The 18535-nt window shown below is 50.1% G+C and overlaps 2 protein-coding genes across 3 annotated transcripts; one reads left to right on the top strand and one right to left on the bottom strand.

The window, feature by feature from the left end:
- The first annotated feature begins 109 nt into the window (after positions 1 to 109).
- On the top strand, positions 110 to 5822 carry LOC131092463 (claudin-16-like). The gene is made up of 7 exons (XM_058039142.1): positions 110 to 266; positions 1638 to 1759; positions 2542 to 2589; positions 3612 to 3714; positions 4656 to 4820; positions 4970 to 5161; positions 5731 to 5822. The coding sequence occupies exons 2-7, from the start codon at positions 1646 to 1648 to the stop codon at positions 5820 to 5822; spliced, it is 714 nt and encodes a 237-aa protein (XP_057895125.1). The 5' UTR covers positions 110 to 266; positions 1638 to 1645.
- A 2008-nt stretch (positions 5823 to 7830) lies between these two features.
- On the bottom strand, positions 7831 to 16993 carry YBX1 (Y-box binding protein 1). 2 transcript variants are annotated; one of them, XM_058039484.1, is made up of 8 exons: positions 16687 to 16993; positions 16281 to 16344; positions 12974 to 13007; positions 10864 to 10953; positions 10344 to 10646; positions 9935 to 10014; positions 9567 to 9844; positions 7831 to 8201 (listed from the first exon to the last, which is right to left on the bottom strand). In XM_058039484.1, the coding sequence occupies exons 1-7, from the start codon at positions 16841 to 16843 to the stop codon at positions 9598 to 9600; spliced, it is 975 nt and encodes a 324-aa protein (XP_057895467.1). In that variant the 5' UTR covers positions 16844 to 16993; the 3' UTR covers positions 7831 to 8201; positions 9567 to 9597. The 2 variants fall into 2 exon arrangements, with proteins under 2 accessions (XP_057895467.1, XP_057895468.1); XM_058039485.1 differs by having other exon boundaries at positions 9567 to 9832; positions 16687 to 16992.
- Between the last annotated feature and the right edge of the window lie 1542 nt (positions 16994 to 18535).

Below are 18535 nucleotides of genomic sequence, written 5' to 3'. Positions count from 1 at the left end.
ATTCCCAGCCTATGGCTGCTCTCACTGCAGGGATGCCCATCATGTCTCAGAGCACAAAACCCAGCTGACATACCTTGGACAAACCCTAAAGAGCCCAGCACAAGCTCCAGCTGTTGCTGCGTGTCCCTGACTCCGTTAGATAAGTCAGGATCCAATCCCACCAGCACTTAAGAGCCTTCCAGACTTACATCCCTTATCCCAAATCATCAGCAACAAAGAGATTCTGTCATCATCCCCTCTGCAACAAGGATGAGCCTGCAGTGAAGGTAAATAGTTCATGCTCTCCATGAACACCTTTTATCATTAACAAGGTTTAGAGCTGATTTTTCCTAGCATGGAGATTTTCTTTCTCTTCCTTTTTCTTGATTATATAACTGAAGTGGTTGAACAGATTTTCTTCAAAGGCTCCAAAACAGCTAGGCTCTAGCAGAAACAAATAATGCTCTGGGGAATGAGCTCAGAAGAGAGCCTGGGGAATTAAAAAAACTTACTGTAAATTGGGGTCTAAGAGACTGCCCACTCGGAGTGAAGCTGATGGCCATGCTCAGAGATGATGGGAGAGTGATGCATTTACTGCCAGTGAGATGCCAAGAGGGGATGTGGGGGGACGTGGGGCACATTGGGTGTGGGGACAACCCTCCCTCCGTCTTTGCCCCTCAGGGAGCCTGTGCCATGCCAGGGTGGGCGCCCTCTGGCTGGAGGTACTCAACAAGGATGGGTTATCATTTCATGGTAATTAACTCATGTAGCTCAGAAACTCATCTGGTGCTGCTAATTAACTCATTTGTATGAATCCCTGTCCAAAGGGTTGTTGCAGTGGTTGCAAATTCAGGCAGTAAAATATTTGGCTTTTTGGGTTGCAAAACATGACAAAATAGGGTTCCTGTCCCGGGTTTGCAGACACAATGTCCCCAGCTCATACCCTGGGCACAGCTCTCTTCTCTCCAGAGTCCCTTCACCTAGGCATGGAAAACATCCATCTAGGATGGAAAACAAATGGTGCCCTCCCTTCTCCTCTGTGGAAAGTCTTGGCAGCTCCTCAGGACACCCACATCATGCCCCAGCAGCCTTTGTCCCCCTTGGAATGGGAGATGTGTCTTTGGGCTTGTGCTTAAGATTAGAACACCTCCATGGGACACTTGTTTGTACTCCAATCTGGATGTTTAACACCTCATAGCTTTTCTTGGAGTGAAAAGCAAAAGCAAGAAAAGGCAGAAGATGTACCCACCAAGTCACATGGCAGGGATGGGTCTCTAGAGGTTCTCTGGAAACATGCTTTAGGTCACAGGTTTTCCTAGCAGCAGTTATTTGACAGTGGTTTCCAGCATCGATTGATTGCCAAAGGGCAAGTAATGATGGTTGGCATTTTCCATTTGGAAGAAAGGGAACCGATGTGGGAATGTATCCACTACAAAATTACTGTGTGTCTAAAAGCTCTCTCTACATGTAAACCTTGTGGCCCAACCTTGGCTGAGGATATTAGAGCGTTTTGACAGCAAGTGAGCACTGTGAGACAGGACCCAGATGACTCTTAGGTATCCAGAGGATGCCTGGCCTCGGTGGCACCTTGTCCTTGTAAGATTGGGTGTCTGGCAGTAGCCAGAGCAGAGCTGGTGAACATCTCTGTGCCCTTGCAGGTCTCCCCATGAGTGCAGCCCTACAGGTGACAGCATTCGGGCTTGCTCTTCTCTCAACACTCTTCCTACTCCTGGCCACATGCACCGACTGCTGGATGGTCAATGCTGATGACAGCTTGGAGGTGAGCAGAGTAGCCACCTGTTGTGGTGTGCTGTAATGTCCCATTTTGGCCTTCCAGGTCATTCCCCCAGGTGTGCCTATACCTCTCTCCCTTCCCCCTTGCCCCCATGCTGAGTGAGTCCTGTCAATCAGGCTGAACATTCCAGCAAGGTGTCGTGTGGTTGGTCAAGTTCAAAGGATGCCCCTGTGCCCAGAGGTCATTGGCCTGTCTGGGTGTCATCTTCCCCTGAGACTCTGCCCCTCTCACCTGGTTGGTGGCTCACCTGTACCTCCCCTCCCCCTGTCCCTGAGCTTAAAAGGTGATCAGACCATGCGGTCGGGATTCTGTTGGAGCACTGAGGGCTTCTAAATGGTAGACTTCAGGATGGGGAGATGAGCTTGAAATTAACTTGAGCACCATGTGTTTGATTAGTCCAAAAACAATGCTAAAAACTACAATAACTATAACTAAAATAAACAGCACTAAAAACACAGTTTTCAGAATAGATCCCAACCAGCCCGAGAGTCCCCAGCCTTTGAACAGTCCATCCAGTCAGTTGTCAGTTTCTCTGTTGATGTCCGAGAGCCTTTGTCAAGGTAGTCCATATGTGGTTTGGGCTGAGGGACTGTTCAAAGGCTGGGGACTCTCGGGCTGGTTGGGATCTATTCTGAAAACTGTGTTTTTAGTGCTGTTTATTTTAGTTATAGTTATTGTAGTTTTTAGCATTGTTTTTGGACTAATCAAACACATGGTGCTCAAGTTAATTTCAAGCTCATCTCCCCATCCTGAAGTCTACCATTTAGAAGCCCTCAGCCACCTTTAAGGTGAGCAAAGCAACCATCATCCTCAAGGTGAGCAGCTGAGAGCAAGGTGGGTGCCTTGCCATCTGTGAGTGTAGGAGTGACGGGGGTCACGCACGGTAGGGACGGACAGAGACAAGATCTCTTTGAAGCCAAGCCGTATAACTTGTTTATTACAACAGGCCTGGGTGCAGGGCCCTGCTGGGAGCTGCCAGCCGCAGCTCGGAGCAGGGCCGAGAGAAGAACGGCCTAAAGTGAAGAGAGTCAACGGCAAAGGTTTAAGAGCGGAGAGCATGTGGAAAGGAGGGGGTGAAGGAGTGCAGAGGGGAGACAAAGAGACAAAGAAAGAAAAGGGCGCGAAGAGGAGCATGAGAGTGGGCAAAGAGATAAGGGAGAAGAGAGATAAGAAAACGCCAAAAGAGAGCAAAGTTCCCGTTACAATACAATAAATCGTCTTCAGTGTTGAATATGCAGATTCTCATTAACCAATCTACTACAGCATGCATATCTTATAACATTTCCACACAACCTATAAGAATCACTACATTACCGTACTATGTTTACGTGTTAAACCCTAAATCTTATTCTTTGGGTCCCATCTGCCAAACTGCAAGGCCTGCTCTGACTCTTAGGCCTGCCTGCTTGCAGAGGGAATTGTTTCCTCCAGGGGGGAATACATTCAACTGGTCACAACTAAGGTGTCTCAAAGGTTGCTTTCATTTCAATCTCACTTATAGTTTCTATATTCTCAAAATCTTTTGCCAGGCAGTCATATTTAAAAGGCTTTCTTGTTTCATCCTCCCCAACACATGAGGTTGCACGATGGCTCCACAGGCTTGGAAAAGGGACATGATGGGGCAAAGCCACTGCTTTGTAAATGGAAGGATTAGATGATTATGGAGGCAGAGGAATGGAGCAGGAGAAAACAGAGAGCAGGTATGGGCAGGGAGTCACCAGGACATATCCAGGTGTAGTAGTGGGAGCCTGAAATCTGCCTTGCTGGGTTGGGGGATCCATGGGAAGCTGGGGAGACTCTGGTGCTTTTTGCGTGAATGCCTTTCTCCTGCTTCCAGGTAAGTCACAGATGCCGGGGCCTTTGGAGGGAGTGTGTCACCAACATGCAGGACGGGGTCAGGACCTGCGACCAGTATGACTCAATTCTGGCTGACCACCCAGGTGAGCTGACCTGCCCTGGAGGCATTTATTAAGTTCACAGCTCAGAGTCTTCTTGAAAGGCAAGAGGGAAAGTGATTTTCATTGCACCAAGCTGCCCTTTGTCAGTCAGCCACACCAGCCTGTCTTGATCTCTTGATCTCCTGCCCCAATAGCCTGGTCTTGGCAGAAACTCAGCAGTTAGACCTGCCATGGGGTCATCAGGCAGGAAAGATGCTGTGAAGCTGTGCCACCTCACGACAAACATGCTCCAGCATGTAGAGCCTAGGGTTTGCTACCCACTGTGCTGCAGGCAGAGCAAGGACCATTCCCACTGGCCAAGGACTCATGCCCACAGCTCAGGGACAGTCACATCAGGGTAGGGACATTTCTTCTGGCCTGCACAGGGCCTACCAAGAGAGAGAACCTTTGTACTGGGTCGTGACATGGAACAACACAGATTCAGGCAGTGGAGAAGGAAAGATGTTGGTATGGACTAAGGGGGACTGCCACCGTGCTCTGGGGGAGAAGCGAGCTTTGCAGGGCAGTCCCATCACAGCTACTGATATGATCCATGCCAGCTCTAGTTTTTCACTGGTATATTGACATTTGCTGTTTAAAACACCTGCTACACAACTTGGAGGAAAAAACAGTGTGAGAGGCAGTGTCTTCTGCTCAAGAATGGCTTGAGCAGGCAACTACATACCAGGTGGTGATGGGTATACCTTGAGTTGTTTGGTTTCTTGAGGTGGTCTAATCATGGGTTTAAGTCCTTATTAAGTTTCTGATGAGCTTTTTGAGCACCTTCCCTTGGCCTATGGCAGGGATGGAGTTGGTGGATTCCAGTGTGATGGCCACTGGTGAGCTGGGTGACTCAAAAAGGACATGGGCAGAAATCTGGAGACCCCTGTTCCTCTGGTAATTCCTCATTCCTGATTCTGGTTGTTTTTAACTTTTCTACCCAGTGAAGATTGTGGTGACACGGACCCTGATGATCACAGCAGATCTCCTGGCTGGCCTGGCTTTGGCCACACTGCTCCTTGGGCTTGACTGCATCACCTTCCTCAAGGAAGATCCTTGTGTCAAACTGAAGCTGTGCTATGGAGCTGGAGTCATACTCTGCGCTGGGAGTGCGTGGCTGGGAGAGCTTTGGAGCAAACAGACTTCGTGTCCCACAGGGAGCTGGGGACCATGCTGGGAGCTGGTGGCACCCGCTCAGCGGGGCTTGGGGAGCGTGGGGTGTTGTATGGTTGTTTTTAACAAGCCCCTTTTCTCCTAGGCATCCTGGGTCTCATAGGCTCTGTGTGGTATGCAGTGGATGTCTACGTGGAGAGGGCCATGCTGGTGTCACACAATATATTCCTGGGAGTCCACTATGACTTTGGGTGGTCATGCTGGCTGGGGATGGCTGGCTCCATGGGCTGCTTTGTGGCATCTGTCCTGCTGACCTGCTGCCTCTATGCCTGCACAGGTCAGTCTGTCTCATTCCACCCCATCCTATCTCAAGCAGCTTTTTGCCCGGCAGATCCAAGGGGTAAAGGACCAGCTCAGAGAGCACAGAGGCTTCTTGCAGGGCCCAGCCTAACCAAGGGGGACTCCTCTGTGCCCAACCTGTGCCCCTTGGCTGGGAAGGCTACACAAGGCAGAACAGGGCTGAGTGAGGGGCCCCATAAACCCTATAAGGGCGTGAAGAGGGTGCAGGGATCCATCCACACCTGTGGGCCTGCAGGTCCTGATGAAGGTGTGCTGATGTTTACTCAAAGCAGTAGCTGTGCTGAAGTTGAATCCCTGTCATCAGCCAAAGCCTGAGACAATGGCTGCAGGGATGTGCTGGTTGAAATTCAGCCCTCCCACCAGGGACATTGGGCAGATGATGCTTCTCCAGACGTCATCTCCAATCTTTATGCCCGGTCCCATGGGGTGGAAGTTAACCCTGCTGGCTGTCTCAGTTAATTTCTCCTGCTGTGTCCCCATGCTGTGGCAGTCCCAAGTCACCCTGCAACTGCCAGCCATGACACAAGCCCAACTCTTTCCTGGTAGCCCCCAGCAGCCGCTGTCAACCCCAGAGGCATCCCCGGCCCCGGGGCCGAGCAGCCACCAGCAAGATGTACTCCATGGACTCCCGCGTGTGATGGCAGCACCTCCCTGATACGGGACCTCCTCCCTGCCAATCCGACCCCATTAAAGCACTGGCACCTGTACTGAGACATTTCTGCAGCTGCTTCCAGGTAATGATGTAGCTGGCTGACTGCTAAAAGCAAAGGCACTGCAGCAGTCAGCCAGGGAAGGGTTTTTTCCCCACTTCCAGCCAGGTTTCATGAAGATGAATCCCAGAAAAGTATTGCTTTAAGGAGAGATGCCCCTGTTCCTGGGAAAGCTGTCAGGACACTGAGGGCAGAGTAGCTCCTCTGACATTGCTCAGCCCATGCTTTGGGAAGTCTTTTCCACACGGAGCAGCACTGACTCCATGTGGCTGGCAGCCTTCCCACACAGGCCCCACTGGAAACCTTCCCTGGGCTCGGACTCAGGGCAGTATGAGGCTTGGGCTCAAAAACTGGGTAAAACCAGGAGTCTGGAATACTTAGTTACCCATGTTTTCATGGGGAATCATGAAGGAACACCGAAGCCATACACACAAGGAGGTGAGTCAGTCTGAAGTATTTCTCACGCCAAGCTAAGCACACAGACACCTCTGCAGCACAGGAAAACCAAGCAGAATCTCCTTGGCATTGTCACCCTGAGAGGAGGAAAGTCAAGCTCCAGGCCCAAGCAGATGGTGCTGCAGGGACACAGTCAGCCCCCAAAGCAGATGGGTGTGAAGACTCGCAGTCCCACTCCCGCAGCCCCGCCAGGCTGCAAAGCACCGGCATCCAAAACCTAGAGAGCTGCAAGGGTCTTCTTGAGCCATCTGCCCCCTCACATGAAGTCAAAAAGCAGCAAAGCTGTTTTTTAGTGCTGCTTCTCACACTTCTTCAAGTCTGGGGCAAGTCTGTCCTGTTTCCCAGGACCCCAGGAACCAGGGAAAGGAGAAAATCCAAACGCTGAGTGGCAGGAAAGAGCAGAGATGAGATTGTGCAGTCAAACAGCAGTGTCTGGAGGGCAGGATGCTCACAAATGGCACAGCCAGGGGATGAGCACGTGTAAGCATTAGCAGGGGTAGAGAGCAGAGCCTGGAGCACTAGGATTGTTGGGACACCTGGCATGAGTGGGACACTGGAGCCCACAAGAAAATTATTAAGGGCACAGAGCTCACTGGTGTGCAGAAGGGTCCCAAAAACTGCCACTGGACAGGGACCCCCTCGTGCAGGTCTCTGCAGTGGCTCTGACGGGTGCTGTCAGACCACGGCACAGTGTGGAGCTGTGTGAGCATGGAGCTGTGAGAGCTCCATGCTGAGGGAGCAGCCCCCACTCACCGAGCTCTCACCATGGCACAGTGTGAGCTCCATGCTGAGGGAGCAGCCCCCATTCACCCAGTTCTCACCATGGCAGTGGGGTGCAGCCAAAGCTTTGTCACAAGGCACAGCCTCATCTCCCTGCTCCTGCACCCGGGGCTCTGCAGTGCATTCATGGAGCAACAGCGCTATAGCACAGCCCCAGGGGCAAGGCTGGGACGTTTTTGGTATCCAGAACCTGGCACAGGCTGCCCAGAGAAACCATGGCTGTCCCATCCCTCCAAGTATTCAAGGCCAGCTCGGACAGGGATTGGAGCAACCCAAGCTGCAAGCAGAAGGTGTCCCTGCCCCACTGACAAGGTACGGGATGGGGCGAGCTTTAAGCTCCTCATTCCTCCAACCCAAACCAACGTGTGATTTTACCATTTTTGGGGGAGGGATTCCCCCTTTTTTTTTAAGCACCATCACACCAAGTCAGGTCTGTAAGTGCTGTATTCCAGCAAGGGCACAGCCAAGCTGTACCAGCAAACAGCTCCTGGAAACACACTGGGCCAGCACTAGAAACTCCCACCCCTCTGAGGCTGCCCATCGTTCTCCAATGTGACTCAACTGCACCCTCACTGGTTTTTTTACTTCAACTTTTCTGGCTTTACCCCACCAGCCTGTATGCCCAAAGAGTAAAGCAGTCATTTTTTTGCCAAACCTTCTACGAATACTGAAAACCTTTAAAACACCTAAGCACGTATGGTAACTCTTTAAGACCTTTATTAACAGATGCTTGCAGTTTGACTTGAAAAAATCAGGCGTATATTTCATACAAATTAAAAATGAGGTTCTTAAAAATCTCAACGTGACCAGATATGAAACAATTTACAAACTTTTAAAGGTATATTGAGAAAAACCAGGCTTTTAAAAAACGCGTTTATCATTTCCAAAAAGAGAATTCTTTAGGTAAAAATAATAAAAACCCCATGCTGCATAGATAATGCAGATAGTTCTAGTAATCTGGTCAACAGCAAAAAGCAAGCACTTAAGGTCTTCAGTTCCAATTCTTTTGTTCATTTCTTATTGCTGGAATTTCATTTTCTTCTTCATTTCTTGAAGTCTTTTCTTTGATGACTAAACTGAAAAAGAGGGAAAGAAAGGCTGATCAGACAGGTGTCAAAGGGTTAAAGGGGTGCTTTTTATACCAAGGCTCACCTGCAACTCAAACATTCACCCTAAGCTGCCTGACACGAGCTCACAGCCAACACTCACTGCAACTCCTTATCCCCCACAGCCACAGCAGCCACCTTTGCAAAGGAACAATGCCAACGACTCACGGGGAACGCTGCTTCCCCCAGGCTCTGCCAACACTCAGCCACTGCTCAAAGCAAGAAACTAAACCCAATGTTCTCCAATGATACCAGAAAGCAAGAGGAACAAAGGTGACTTTGTCATATTCTTCTGAAGCCTACATTTAAGAATTCATCCAGGAGGTGCTGACCACAAAGATGAATACTAGGATACAACAAATGTTCACCAGAAGTGCACAGAGATCACTGCAGCACAGTCTGGACAGTGAGGGAATGACCCATCTGCAAGCAGACCATGAAGCAGTAGAGCCCATGCAGATCAAGCCCCCGAGCTCCCAACACTGAGCCACCTCGCAGCCCAGCTCCTCCAGCCCTGTCCATCCCATCAGTGTGACCACCCAGACTGCTCCCACTACAGCCCAAATGCTTCTTTCACTTTCCCGCCCTCCAATAAGCAAGGAACAAAACGAACAGGATACACACATGGGTGACAAGAAATGCAGAACAAGTAGAGTCTTGGCAATGAAAATATTCCCAAATTAGCAGAACTGTCTCTCAGGAGTCAGCACCAAACAAGCCTCAAACACAAACAGGTTCCCTTGCAACTGACCCAGCCTCTGGCCCCTGCCCTGCACACAACCCTTCCAGAGTCCACATCTCAGTACTGCAACACAACTCCCACATGCTCTGACAAAGCCACAATCTCTACCAGTTTTTTCAGCACTTTGATTAGATAAAAAGCTGCTCCTGAGACACTCCTGCTAATTCTGCATCACCTTTGTAGAAATGGATGCCAAGGTCTCAATGCCATCCATCTCCCTGTAGGGACTCAGCTCAGGCACTGGTGGAGCTAGGTAAATCCCAGCATGTAATTCCCAGCTTCTCCTGACTACTTTCAAGTCTTTACATTTGCACTGCTTGAATTTCTGGGCAAGCAGAGACTGCTGTACACCTGAACTACTGCACACAGCTAAGATTTTAAGCGTAACAGTATTCCATCAATAACAATTGAAGCTTGTAACTAAGTCTTCCTAATTAGTCAGCATTGATGCAACAAAGCCTCGCAATTCAGTTCTGCAGACACAATCACAGATCAGTTACAGCACGCGTGAGCAAGAAGAGTCCAAACACCGTAAGGCACAAATGAAAAGAAGTCAACAAACGGCACCCCCAGGCCCCTGCCACGCACCCGGATGATGGTAGAGATGTTAAGCCGGTATTTACTCAGCCCCGCCCTGCTCAGCCTCGGGAGCGGACGTGTTCTCAGCTGGTGGCTCGGCTGTCTTCGTCTCTTTGCCATCTTGTGGTTTAGGGTTCTCTGGGCGTCTGCGTCGGTAGTTGAAATTACGGCGGTACCGACGTTGAGGTGGCTGCTGACTTTGGGTTTCATCCCCTTGGTTCTCTTTATCTTCTTCGTTTCCATCCTCTCTAGGCTGTCTTTGACGAGGAGGACCCCTGAAAGTCAAGCTAGGCTTTAACTATGCAGCACCTGAGCATCGCCGTGTCCCGGCTCTGTGGCTGAGCAAGGCTAAAGCCAGCAGCTGATCTGCAGCATACCTGCGAAATCTCGGTCTGTAACCCCGGTACATGTTTTGCCTGACTGGTCTGCCGTCTCCTGCACCCTGGTTGTCAGCACCCTGCAAGACATCAGGCCACAGACCTCCTCAGCCCCAACCAGAACTGTGCTAACTCCACAGCTTGTCACTTTGTGAGAAAGGAGCTGGAAGGTCGTCAGTTCAGTCAAGGTGGACAGCAGTTCTAGGGAAGAGGTGCACACATGATGGAGAATCCTCCACTTAATCACACAAACTGGAACACTCTGGTTTTTAGTAGCTATAACATGAAGACCTTCAGCTACTTCATCTCACGCTACTGCCAAACCTTACCAAAATCAGCTGGAGTACCTACAAGAAGTGTCAAATGCTGCCTCCCATCACCCTGCTCCAAAGCAACCAAGCCCGTTTACCTCCACTATCTCTCCCTGCACGGGAGGGTTGGTGTACTGTGGACGACGCCCGTAGGGCCTACGCATGTAGTAAGGTGGGTACCGCCGCCTGCGATAGGGACGGCGTTGCTGGGCTTGGCCTTCTGGTATGTTCTCTCCTCCTTCATTCTTTTCCCCACTCTCACTGTTCTGGTAGTTCTGCTGATAGTTGCGTGGAGGACCCCTACGACGTGGATATCGTCTGTAATGGTTACGGTCTGCTGCGTATTTACTGCCCTGCACTGGAACTCCACCAGGTCCTGTGACATTGGCTGCCTCCGCACCCTGAAGAGTGGAAACAGCGTTAGGGAAACAGTCACCATCCCACCAGCTACAGCATAAATCTAGAACTGAGCAAAGATTTATTACATCCACAGTGTGAAGAAATGAAAAACCATTCACCTCCTTGGATGTCATCAGGCATCGACTCAAACCACAGGCACCACACCAAGCCTGCAGCCTGAGTTTGCCATGTGCTCTGACCCCCGAGAGATGTGTTTACCTTTTCTCCCTCAACCACATCAAACTCCACGGTCTCTCCATCTCCTACGCTGCGGAGGTACTTCCTGGGGTTATTCTTCTTTATGGCAGTCTAACAACACAACAGTGCAGGCACAGCATAAGAATACAAAGGAAGACTTTTTTTTTTTTTAGATTACTAAATATTCAAGTTTCTTTATCTGAGGAGAAAGACCTGTACTTCTGAAAAAGGAATTGAATAATTGGGAAAATCCAGGAAGTCATAAAATGTACCTGTATTATGCTCTGGACTATTTGAAATGTGCAACAGTTTTACCATTAACTGGAAGCACCTGTCAACATGCTGTCTGCTGGCTAAAAAGACAGTTTGAAAACAAAGAGGAGAACTCTCACACCACACACTGGCTAAAGCACTCCTATAATCAGAGTTTAAAATTCAATACCAGTATGATAGTTATACATTCCTCTGATGCCTATACATCAATATATCACAACCCTTCCAATCACCCTCTTGGATTTCCAGCCCTCCATTATTTCCTACACATCACAGGACACAGCAGCTTCTGTGTTCCATACTCTGTAAACATAAAAATGGCCAGGTATCAAGAGATTCCAACACCATAGTTTCTACTACAGGTCTAACCAATTAATCCTAAATCTACTCCAGTTGTGTATTGCACAGCAAGGATTGTTCTTTTCCATGCACCAGCACCAGATATGCTCTGTACAACATTACTAGAACAGACTCAGTTTTCAGTGCTCTGCTGCACTGGATGACATCTCCAGCAGACAGGTTAATCCTTAATGCACACCTTGCTCAGGAATGTCCTGCTTATCAAACACTTTAAATGAAGGGCACTAACAGTGTAACAACTTTAATATAAACACCTGCCACACAATTTGATTGGATTTCTTCTGCCCAAATTGTACAAAATCAATGGAAAAACATGCCCACAAGTCTCAGTAACTTTAAGGAAAGCCTTATTACAATAAGCAGTCAATCCAACAGCTTTCTGTGACACCTGAAGTATGTAACAGGGATGGAGAAAAGCATACACAGCTAGACTTCTCAAACAACCTGATTTCCTTCTGATTAGAGCCCTATAATGGTTTAATTGTAAAAATATTACACTAAAACAAATCATTACCAAACTGTTATTTCAGAAACATAGATACCAGCTACATGACAAGCCCTGTAACACAACTAGTAAGTCAAGGTCACTTACAGGTGGCCCTACTTGCCCATTGGGTCTGAAAGCCTCCGCTCAGGGTATGTATAACCTCTCACAAACCAGTGCCTCCAAAAGCTACTAATTCATACAAACAACAAGCATGAAGCTGAGAGATTAAAAAACAAAACACTTTCCAGGCATTGTTTTTCCCTTCCTTTGTGTTAACATCAGCAGCACATCCTTGAGACAAAAGAATGATTCCTAAATGCCAGAGTAAAGCAGGCTCCACTAAGAATTCTTTGTGGTCTGCTTACCAAGGAGACCCTGAGCCAGAAAGGGCAAAAAGCAAATTGCTGATCACAGCCTCTCAATTAGACAAAGAACTAAACCAAGGCAAACCTGCTCCATAAAGTAAGACACAGGTGTGGTGTGTGCACTCCTGCTCTATTTTCCAGAAGCTTACCTATTTGCCACACATTATATCTACAGATACATATCAGTTAAATTGAAAAGCCTGTACTAAAATGTTGGTAGACTTCCACGGAAAGCCTAGAGCAATAAAATCTGTAATTCTGCCTAGGAAAAAAAAAGTTTCATTGTCACTTCATCCCTAAGTTCAATTCTCTCCCTGCTGCAAGCTATTCATTTAACTTTATCTCCAGGTGCTTACTTAACCACTGTATGAATCCACAAGGTGACTGAGCTCCAAGCAGTTACCCCCCCAAGCCCATACTAGCACTGAGTGCAATTCTCATCACTGTACAACCTCAGCCCACTTGGCTGATGTGCAAAACCCCAAAGTGCAAGCAGGCTCTTCTTGCAATGCAACCAAGAATCAGCTGTTTGTGTTCAAGTGACAGTGAAAAGGCAAGGCTCTTCCACAGCTTCAATCCTACTGAAATGGGTCAGGAACAGGCAACTTCTGAGAGAGAATATCTTTCAGTTTCAAGGAAATCTTACCTGATGGACAAACACATCTTCCTTGGTGTCGTTCCTGCAAGACAACAGGAAATTGAACTTCATTAATAAAATGCACAGTAAATTAAAAATTCAGTTGTTTGGTACAAAGGCAAAATATGCAGATCTATCGTAACAGGCTTTCAGCATTACTCCTCAACCTGCTCTCCACTAGTTCCTATGAGCTTCCTGTGTGTAGGAAAGAGATCAGCTTACACAAAGCACGGAGCACATGCTGAAGGCACACTCCTCCTCACTGCTGCACCCCTCCATCCTTCACATCCCATCACCAGACATGTCTTAACACCTGACAGTGACCACTCACTCCTTCCAGCAGTGCTCTCTGGACAGAGACTGCCTGCTGCAGCTTTTGGCAGCAGCTCTGCCCTTGCCACTGCAGCCTCACTTGCAACCCCTCAGCCTCAGCGTTCCACTTACCTGAGGAGCAGCAACACCAGCTGCCCGTGCAGGCAGCACACTTGGTCAAGCCTCAGTCTCCCCTCTCAATGAACAGAAAAGAGCTCAGGTCTCTGTCTATAAGGACCCAAGAGCACCCATCCCTCAGCGTGACCCTGCCACAGCTCAGTGCCAGCTTCACTCAGAAGTTTCTTTTCTGCTCTGCAGAGCTACAACAGAGACAACCCTGCGCTGGTGAGGGCTGCACAAGCCATCTCCCCCACTCCCAAAGCATTCCAGCTCCCACCACACCAACCCACCCTCGCTGCAGGGTTAAGTTTCATTACAGCATGGAACAGCCTGAACCAACAGCAAAGTGGTTTTTATTTCCTAGGTAAAGACACAAGTAAGCTTGTGTGAAAACATGCTCTGAAGTGCTCATGGCTAGTGGTAACAGAATACTCGGGATGGTTTTTAGTGAGATAAAGCCAGGTGCTCCTTACCCCTGGCTTTAAAAAGTGAGATTTGACAATTAAACTCCTTCCAGAAACTCCATCCAAGCTACAGCTTTTCCATCAGACATCACCAGTAAAAATAAGTCCCCTTGTTTCCTCTTGAAATTGATGCCTACAGACCAAAAAGGTTACTGGGAAAAGGCAGCCAAAAAGCACAGCCATTCCTCTGTCATCTCCAAAGCCCCAAGAAAGCAGCACTAAGAAGCCCTTGCAAACCCACAGCTGAATGACTCTTCTTCAAAATAAAATGCCCAAAATACTGAAAACCTTCACAAGAGAATGGTAACATGCTTCTAGTAAAAATGCTGAGCACCTCCTTTCATCCTCAGCTGAAAAACGGTGGTAGCAAGTGCTCATCCACAACATGGACGCCTTGTACTTTTGTACAGGTTCAATTTTGGACAACCAGACCAAATACTTGTTTTTAAAATCCATTTGCAAAGCAGTTTCCATTCAAGAGGACATCGGAGTTTTGGCTGGACAACTAACAAGGTCACACAGAGCTCGGTGAATCAAGTGAAACATACACCATGTCATTTTTACAGCCTCATGCCACTGGCAACATCAGTCCCAGTGCTGTTTCCAGCAAGCATGCTGTCACAGGTGGATGATGGAACAACAGGACCACCACTTTTTCAAAGACAATTTGGAAGGGTACAAGAGAAACATCCATTTTGAAGGGCAAACAAATAATTTAACTGATCTTTAAAACTATGCCACTCTTCCATTCACATCTTTTATCCACTAAAATGTATTAGAAAAAGGGAAACAGGCAAGCAGACAGACTAAGAAGATGCCAAGCCCAGCACCAAACACCGTGCCAGACTGTGCAGCCCCAGCTATGGCACAGACCAAGCCTTTGCACATCCACCTGTTACTTTGGCAAACACAAGAAACGACCAGAGACCCAGAATTCAAACTCCTTCCTATTTTGAAACAGGATCACACCTCTAACACTAAGAACACACAGGAAACACCTGAAGTGAGCATGCAACTACATCAAAGCTCATTTCAGTTCCACAGCCTCATTTTATCTGAAAGCAGACCTGGCTCAAACAGAGCCATGCAAGGGCAGGAGCTCCCCACAGCTTCCCTACGGCCAAGCAAAGATTCCAGAGCTGAGGAAATGTCCTCCCCTTCAGTTACCAGGCTCTAATCTCTTGATAATACCAGATCATGCTGGGTTTCTCATTACAAATGGCAACCTCAGGGATTAAACAGCTGCCAAAGTAATGACTGGGGAAGCTGCTCGGATGTCTCAACTAGCTGCTGCTGCTTCCTTGCTTGACCGACATCACAGAACATTTTCCCTGCCGAGGAAACAGGAAAAGCCTTCCCTCGAGGTGGGGTTTGTGGCTGGGATGTGGGAGGCGTTCCCAAGGCCAGCGACACAGCAGCTCTCAGCACTGGGGACTCCTCAACGCTAGGAGCTGAAGCATGGCACGATGAACAATGCCAACTGGGCAGACTGGGAGGCAAGTTTGTAAAGCTGCAGACACAACACCAATTCAGGAGCTCGACAGACAATTTAGGCTAGTTCATAAAGTAACAGGCAGTTCAAAAAGGCAGTGTTTAAACCAAACGTAAATTAAAGTTCCAATAATAACACTATACTTACTTGCCTAAAGGGAGATTTTCCAGTATGCAGCCTCATTCTGAGACTGGGAAGTTTAAGTACCACGAATTAAGGGAAACAGCTCTGGCAACACTCTGGGCAGGCCCCCCCAACTAATGGGGCCAAGAATTGCCCATTTTTAAGAAACTTGTTTGCAGAGCACTTCCTCTCCTTGACAGGCCTACTTCAGGTACTTATTTAATTCCCACAGCGTTCAAATTATTCTTTCACATCAACCACTGTCATAAAAAGAATCTTCTAGGCACTTGTTTCATGAGACCAGCCCATACACTCGAGTGTGGCAGTAGACTGTGTGAACTGTGCTCCTTTCGCTCATTTTCCTGCTTGCTGGGGGTGTCCTCATTAGAGCGTGTTTTAACTACCAAGTGCTAAAAGCAATTTTTGCTTGCATTGACTGAACTTCATGCAGCAGTTTAAACAAATACTGTGTGTGCTGACAGTCAGTGTACTTTTATATCCTTAAGGGAAAAAAAAAAAAACCCAAACATCATAAAAGGATGGACCATAATGTAAGACACATCGCCGTGAAAACAGACTTGCTTCGAGAGCGCAGCCCTTGCCTAGGTTAAAGAAGTCAAAAGCCAGCCAGGCAAGCCCCGAGCAGGTCAGAACCCGCGGGGTGGAGAAAGGGCGCATCTCACCGGCTCCTTCTACCAACAAGGGCGAGAGGCGGCAAAGGCACCGCCGCCCCCCGCCCCGCTGTCACGGCCGCGCCCCCTCCCCGGGCCTCCCCGTAACGAGGCCCCCGCGTCCAGGCGCTCACCTGTTGATGAAGCCGTAACCGTTCCTCACGTTGAACCATTTCACTGTTCCCAAAACCTTCGTTGCTGCGGGAAGGGGCAGAGTGAAGCGGGGAAGGAGGGGGGGGAGCGGCGCGTCAGGGGCACGTGGCGGGGCGCGCGCACAAAGGCCCCGCGTGGCGGACATCTTGCGCCGCCCCGCCCCCACCCGGCACGCGGGGCCGGCGGCGCGCGGGGAGCGAGGGAGAGGGGGGCGAGCAACGGCCCCGCGCGCGCGGGGGAGCGAGCGGGGACACGCGCCGGGGGCGGGGAGGGGGCGCGCGCCGCCCCTCGGGGGGGAAGGGAGCGCGCGCCACCCTCAGCCGTGGCGGGGGAGGGGCAGGGGATCGGGGCTTCCCACCCCGCTCCGGGACCCCAGGCTGCCCTCACCGATGACCTTCTTGTCCCCGCCAGCGGGAGGCGCCGCCGAGGCCAGGCCGCTGCTCCCGTTCCCGGTCCCACCGTTTGGCTTGGAGTCGGCGGGGGCGGCGGGGGCCGTCGCGGGGACGGGGGCGGCGGGCGGCTGGGTCTCGGCCTCGCTGCTCATGGCGGCGGCTGTTCGGTGCGGACGGTGGTGGTGACTGCTGTTTGCGCCGCCTCCCGCGGTGTGATGGTGACTGAGGCCGGCCGTGGGGGGGCTGCTCCCTGCTCCGGGCTCGCTGAGCTCCGCTCTCCGCTCCCGATACCGATCGAACTGGCCACAATGGCGGCGCGCACCGGCTAGCCACCCCGCGCGCCCCGCCCGCACGCGCCGCAATTCGCCACCCGGGCCGCCCGTTAAACGGAGAGCGACCCTATTGGCCTTTCCTCAACCCGCCCCCGCCCCCCACCGAAAACCTATTGGCGATGACACCTGCCTTTCCTCAAGAGCGCGCGCCCATTGGCTGCTTCGCCCGCGGCAGCCAAGCTAGCTTTTCTCACCGGCCGAGCCGGGCTCCCCGCCCCCGCCCCCGATTGGCCGTTCCGGCCGCCGCTCCCGCCCTCAACGGGCACGAACGGGGAAGTGCGCGCGCCCATGTGGCGGCGGCTCCCGTCCCCCGGCGGCTCCGAGCCCGCTTCCGCTCGCCGCCAAGAGCCAGGGCAGCGATCCTGCGGGCGGCTCCGGCCCCAGCGCTCCAGGGGCGCCCGCTCCCGTTAGTGATTGCCACAAAGGGCCCGGGAACGTTAAATTCCAGCGGAAAATGACGGATTTGGAGCCGTGTCAGAGCTCCCCAATCCACGTACGGACATGCGGTTACAGCACTGAGCTGACCCGCGCGGATTCAGCTTGTCCCTAAGCATGCCCTGCTTCACTTCCCGGAGGGGCGGGGGCAGCTCCTCACCCTGAGCCCTCGTACCCACCCAGCTGTCGGGAAAGCATTACCGCTGGGTGCTTTGCTCTGCCGGAGCCTTTCTCCAACCACCACCTCCCAGCTCCTCTTTGCCTCCTTACCCCTGTGTCTTCACCTTACAGCGCACCGGAGATGCGCGACATCTCTTGCTGCATTCCCCAGAGGGAAGGCCGAGAGGAAAACCCTGTCCTTGTCCACCAATTAAATTTTTCTTAGGCAGTTGAAGAATGTGGTTGGTGGCCAGATTGCTAGCCCTGCTTTGGCTATATCATTGGTCTAACATGGCAGGAGGGAAAGGTCATCAGCAACCACCCAGAGTATCTCCGGGAGATGAGCCACCACTCCAGCATTTCTGCCACCAACGTGTGTCCCCTTGGGACCAGCGCTCTCAGCACTGCACACAAATCACTGCCGGTGGCCATCCCCGTTCCCCACATTCCACCCTAGCCAGGGGAGGCTCTCCAAGCTCAACCCACTACATCAACCTCATCCCGCTCTCTTGGGAACTCTTTCACCTCATCTTCAAATCAGTTAATGAAGAGAAGGGCTTGAAAACAATAACACAATCCCACAAGGATCTGCGCCAGGATGATGACCTGGATAAAGAAGCTAGAATGATGTAAAAATTGGATGCTGCTTGGTGACTGTCACAGTTTTGTATGAGAAAAAAAAACCAAACAACTAAACACTCTTTTAAAAGTAATAAACTAAGAAAAAATTTAAATTTCATTTCTTTACATTATCAGTAAAAAAAAAAGTTATGAAAGAATATTCTAAAGAGTTTGTTTTAATTCTTACTACTTTTTTTCTCTTAATTACTGTTACTAAAATTTTCTTTATACCCTTTTAAAATTTTAAGCCTACTTTACCCTTCTCCTAATCCTATCTTCCTATGTCACAAGAAATAA

This window comes from Melospiza georgiana, chromosome 22 (assembly GCF_028018845.1).
Source record: "Melospiza georgiana isolate bMelGeo1 chromosome 22, bMelGeo1.pri, whole genome shotgun sequence".
NCBI lineage: Eukaryota > Metazoa > Chordata > Aves > Passeriformes > Passerellidae > Melospiza > Melospiza georgiana.
Note: the sequence above shows the minus strand (reverse complement) of the source record. Positions and strands in the feature narration are given on the sequence as shown.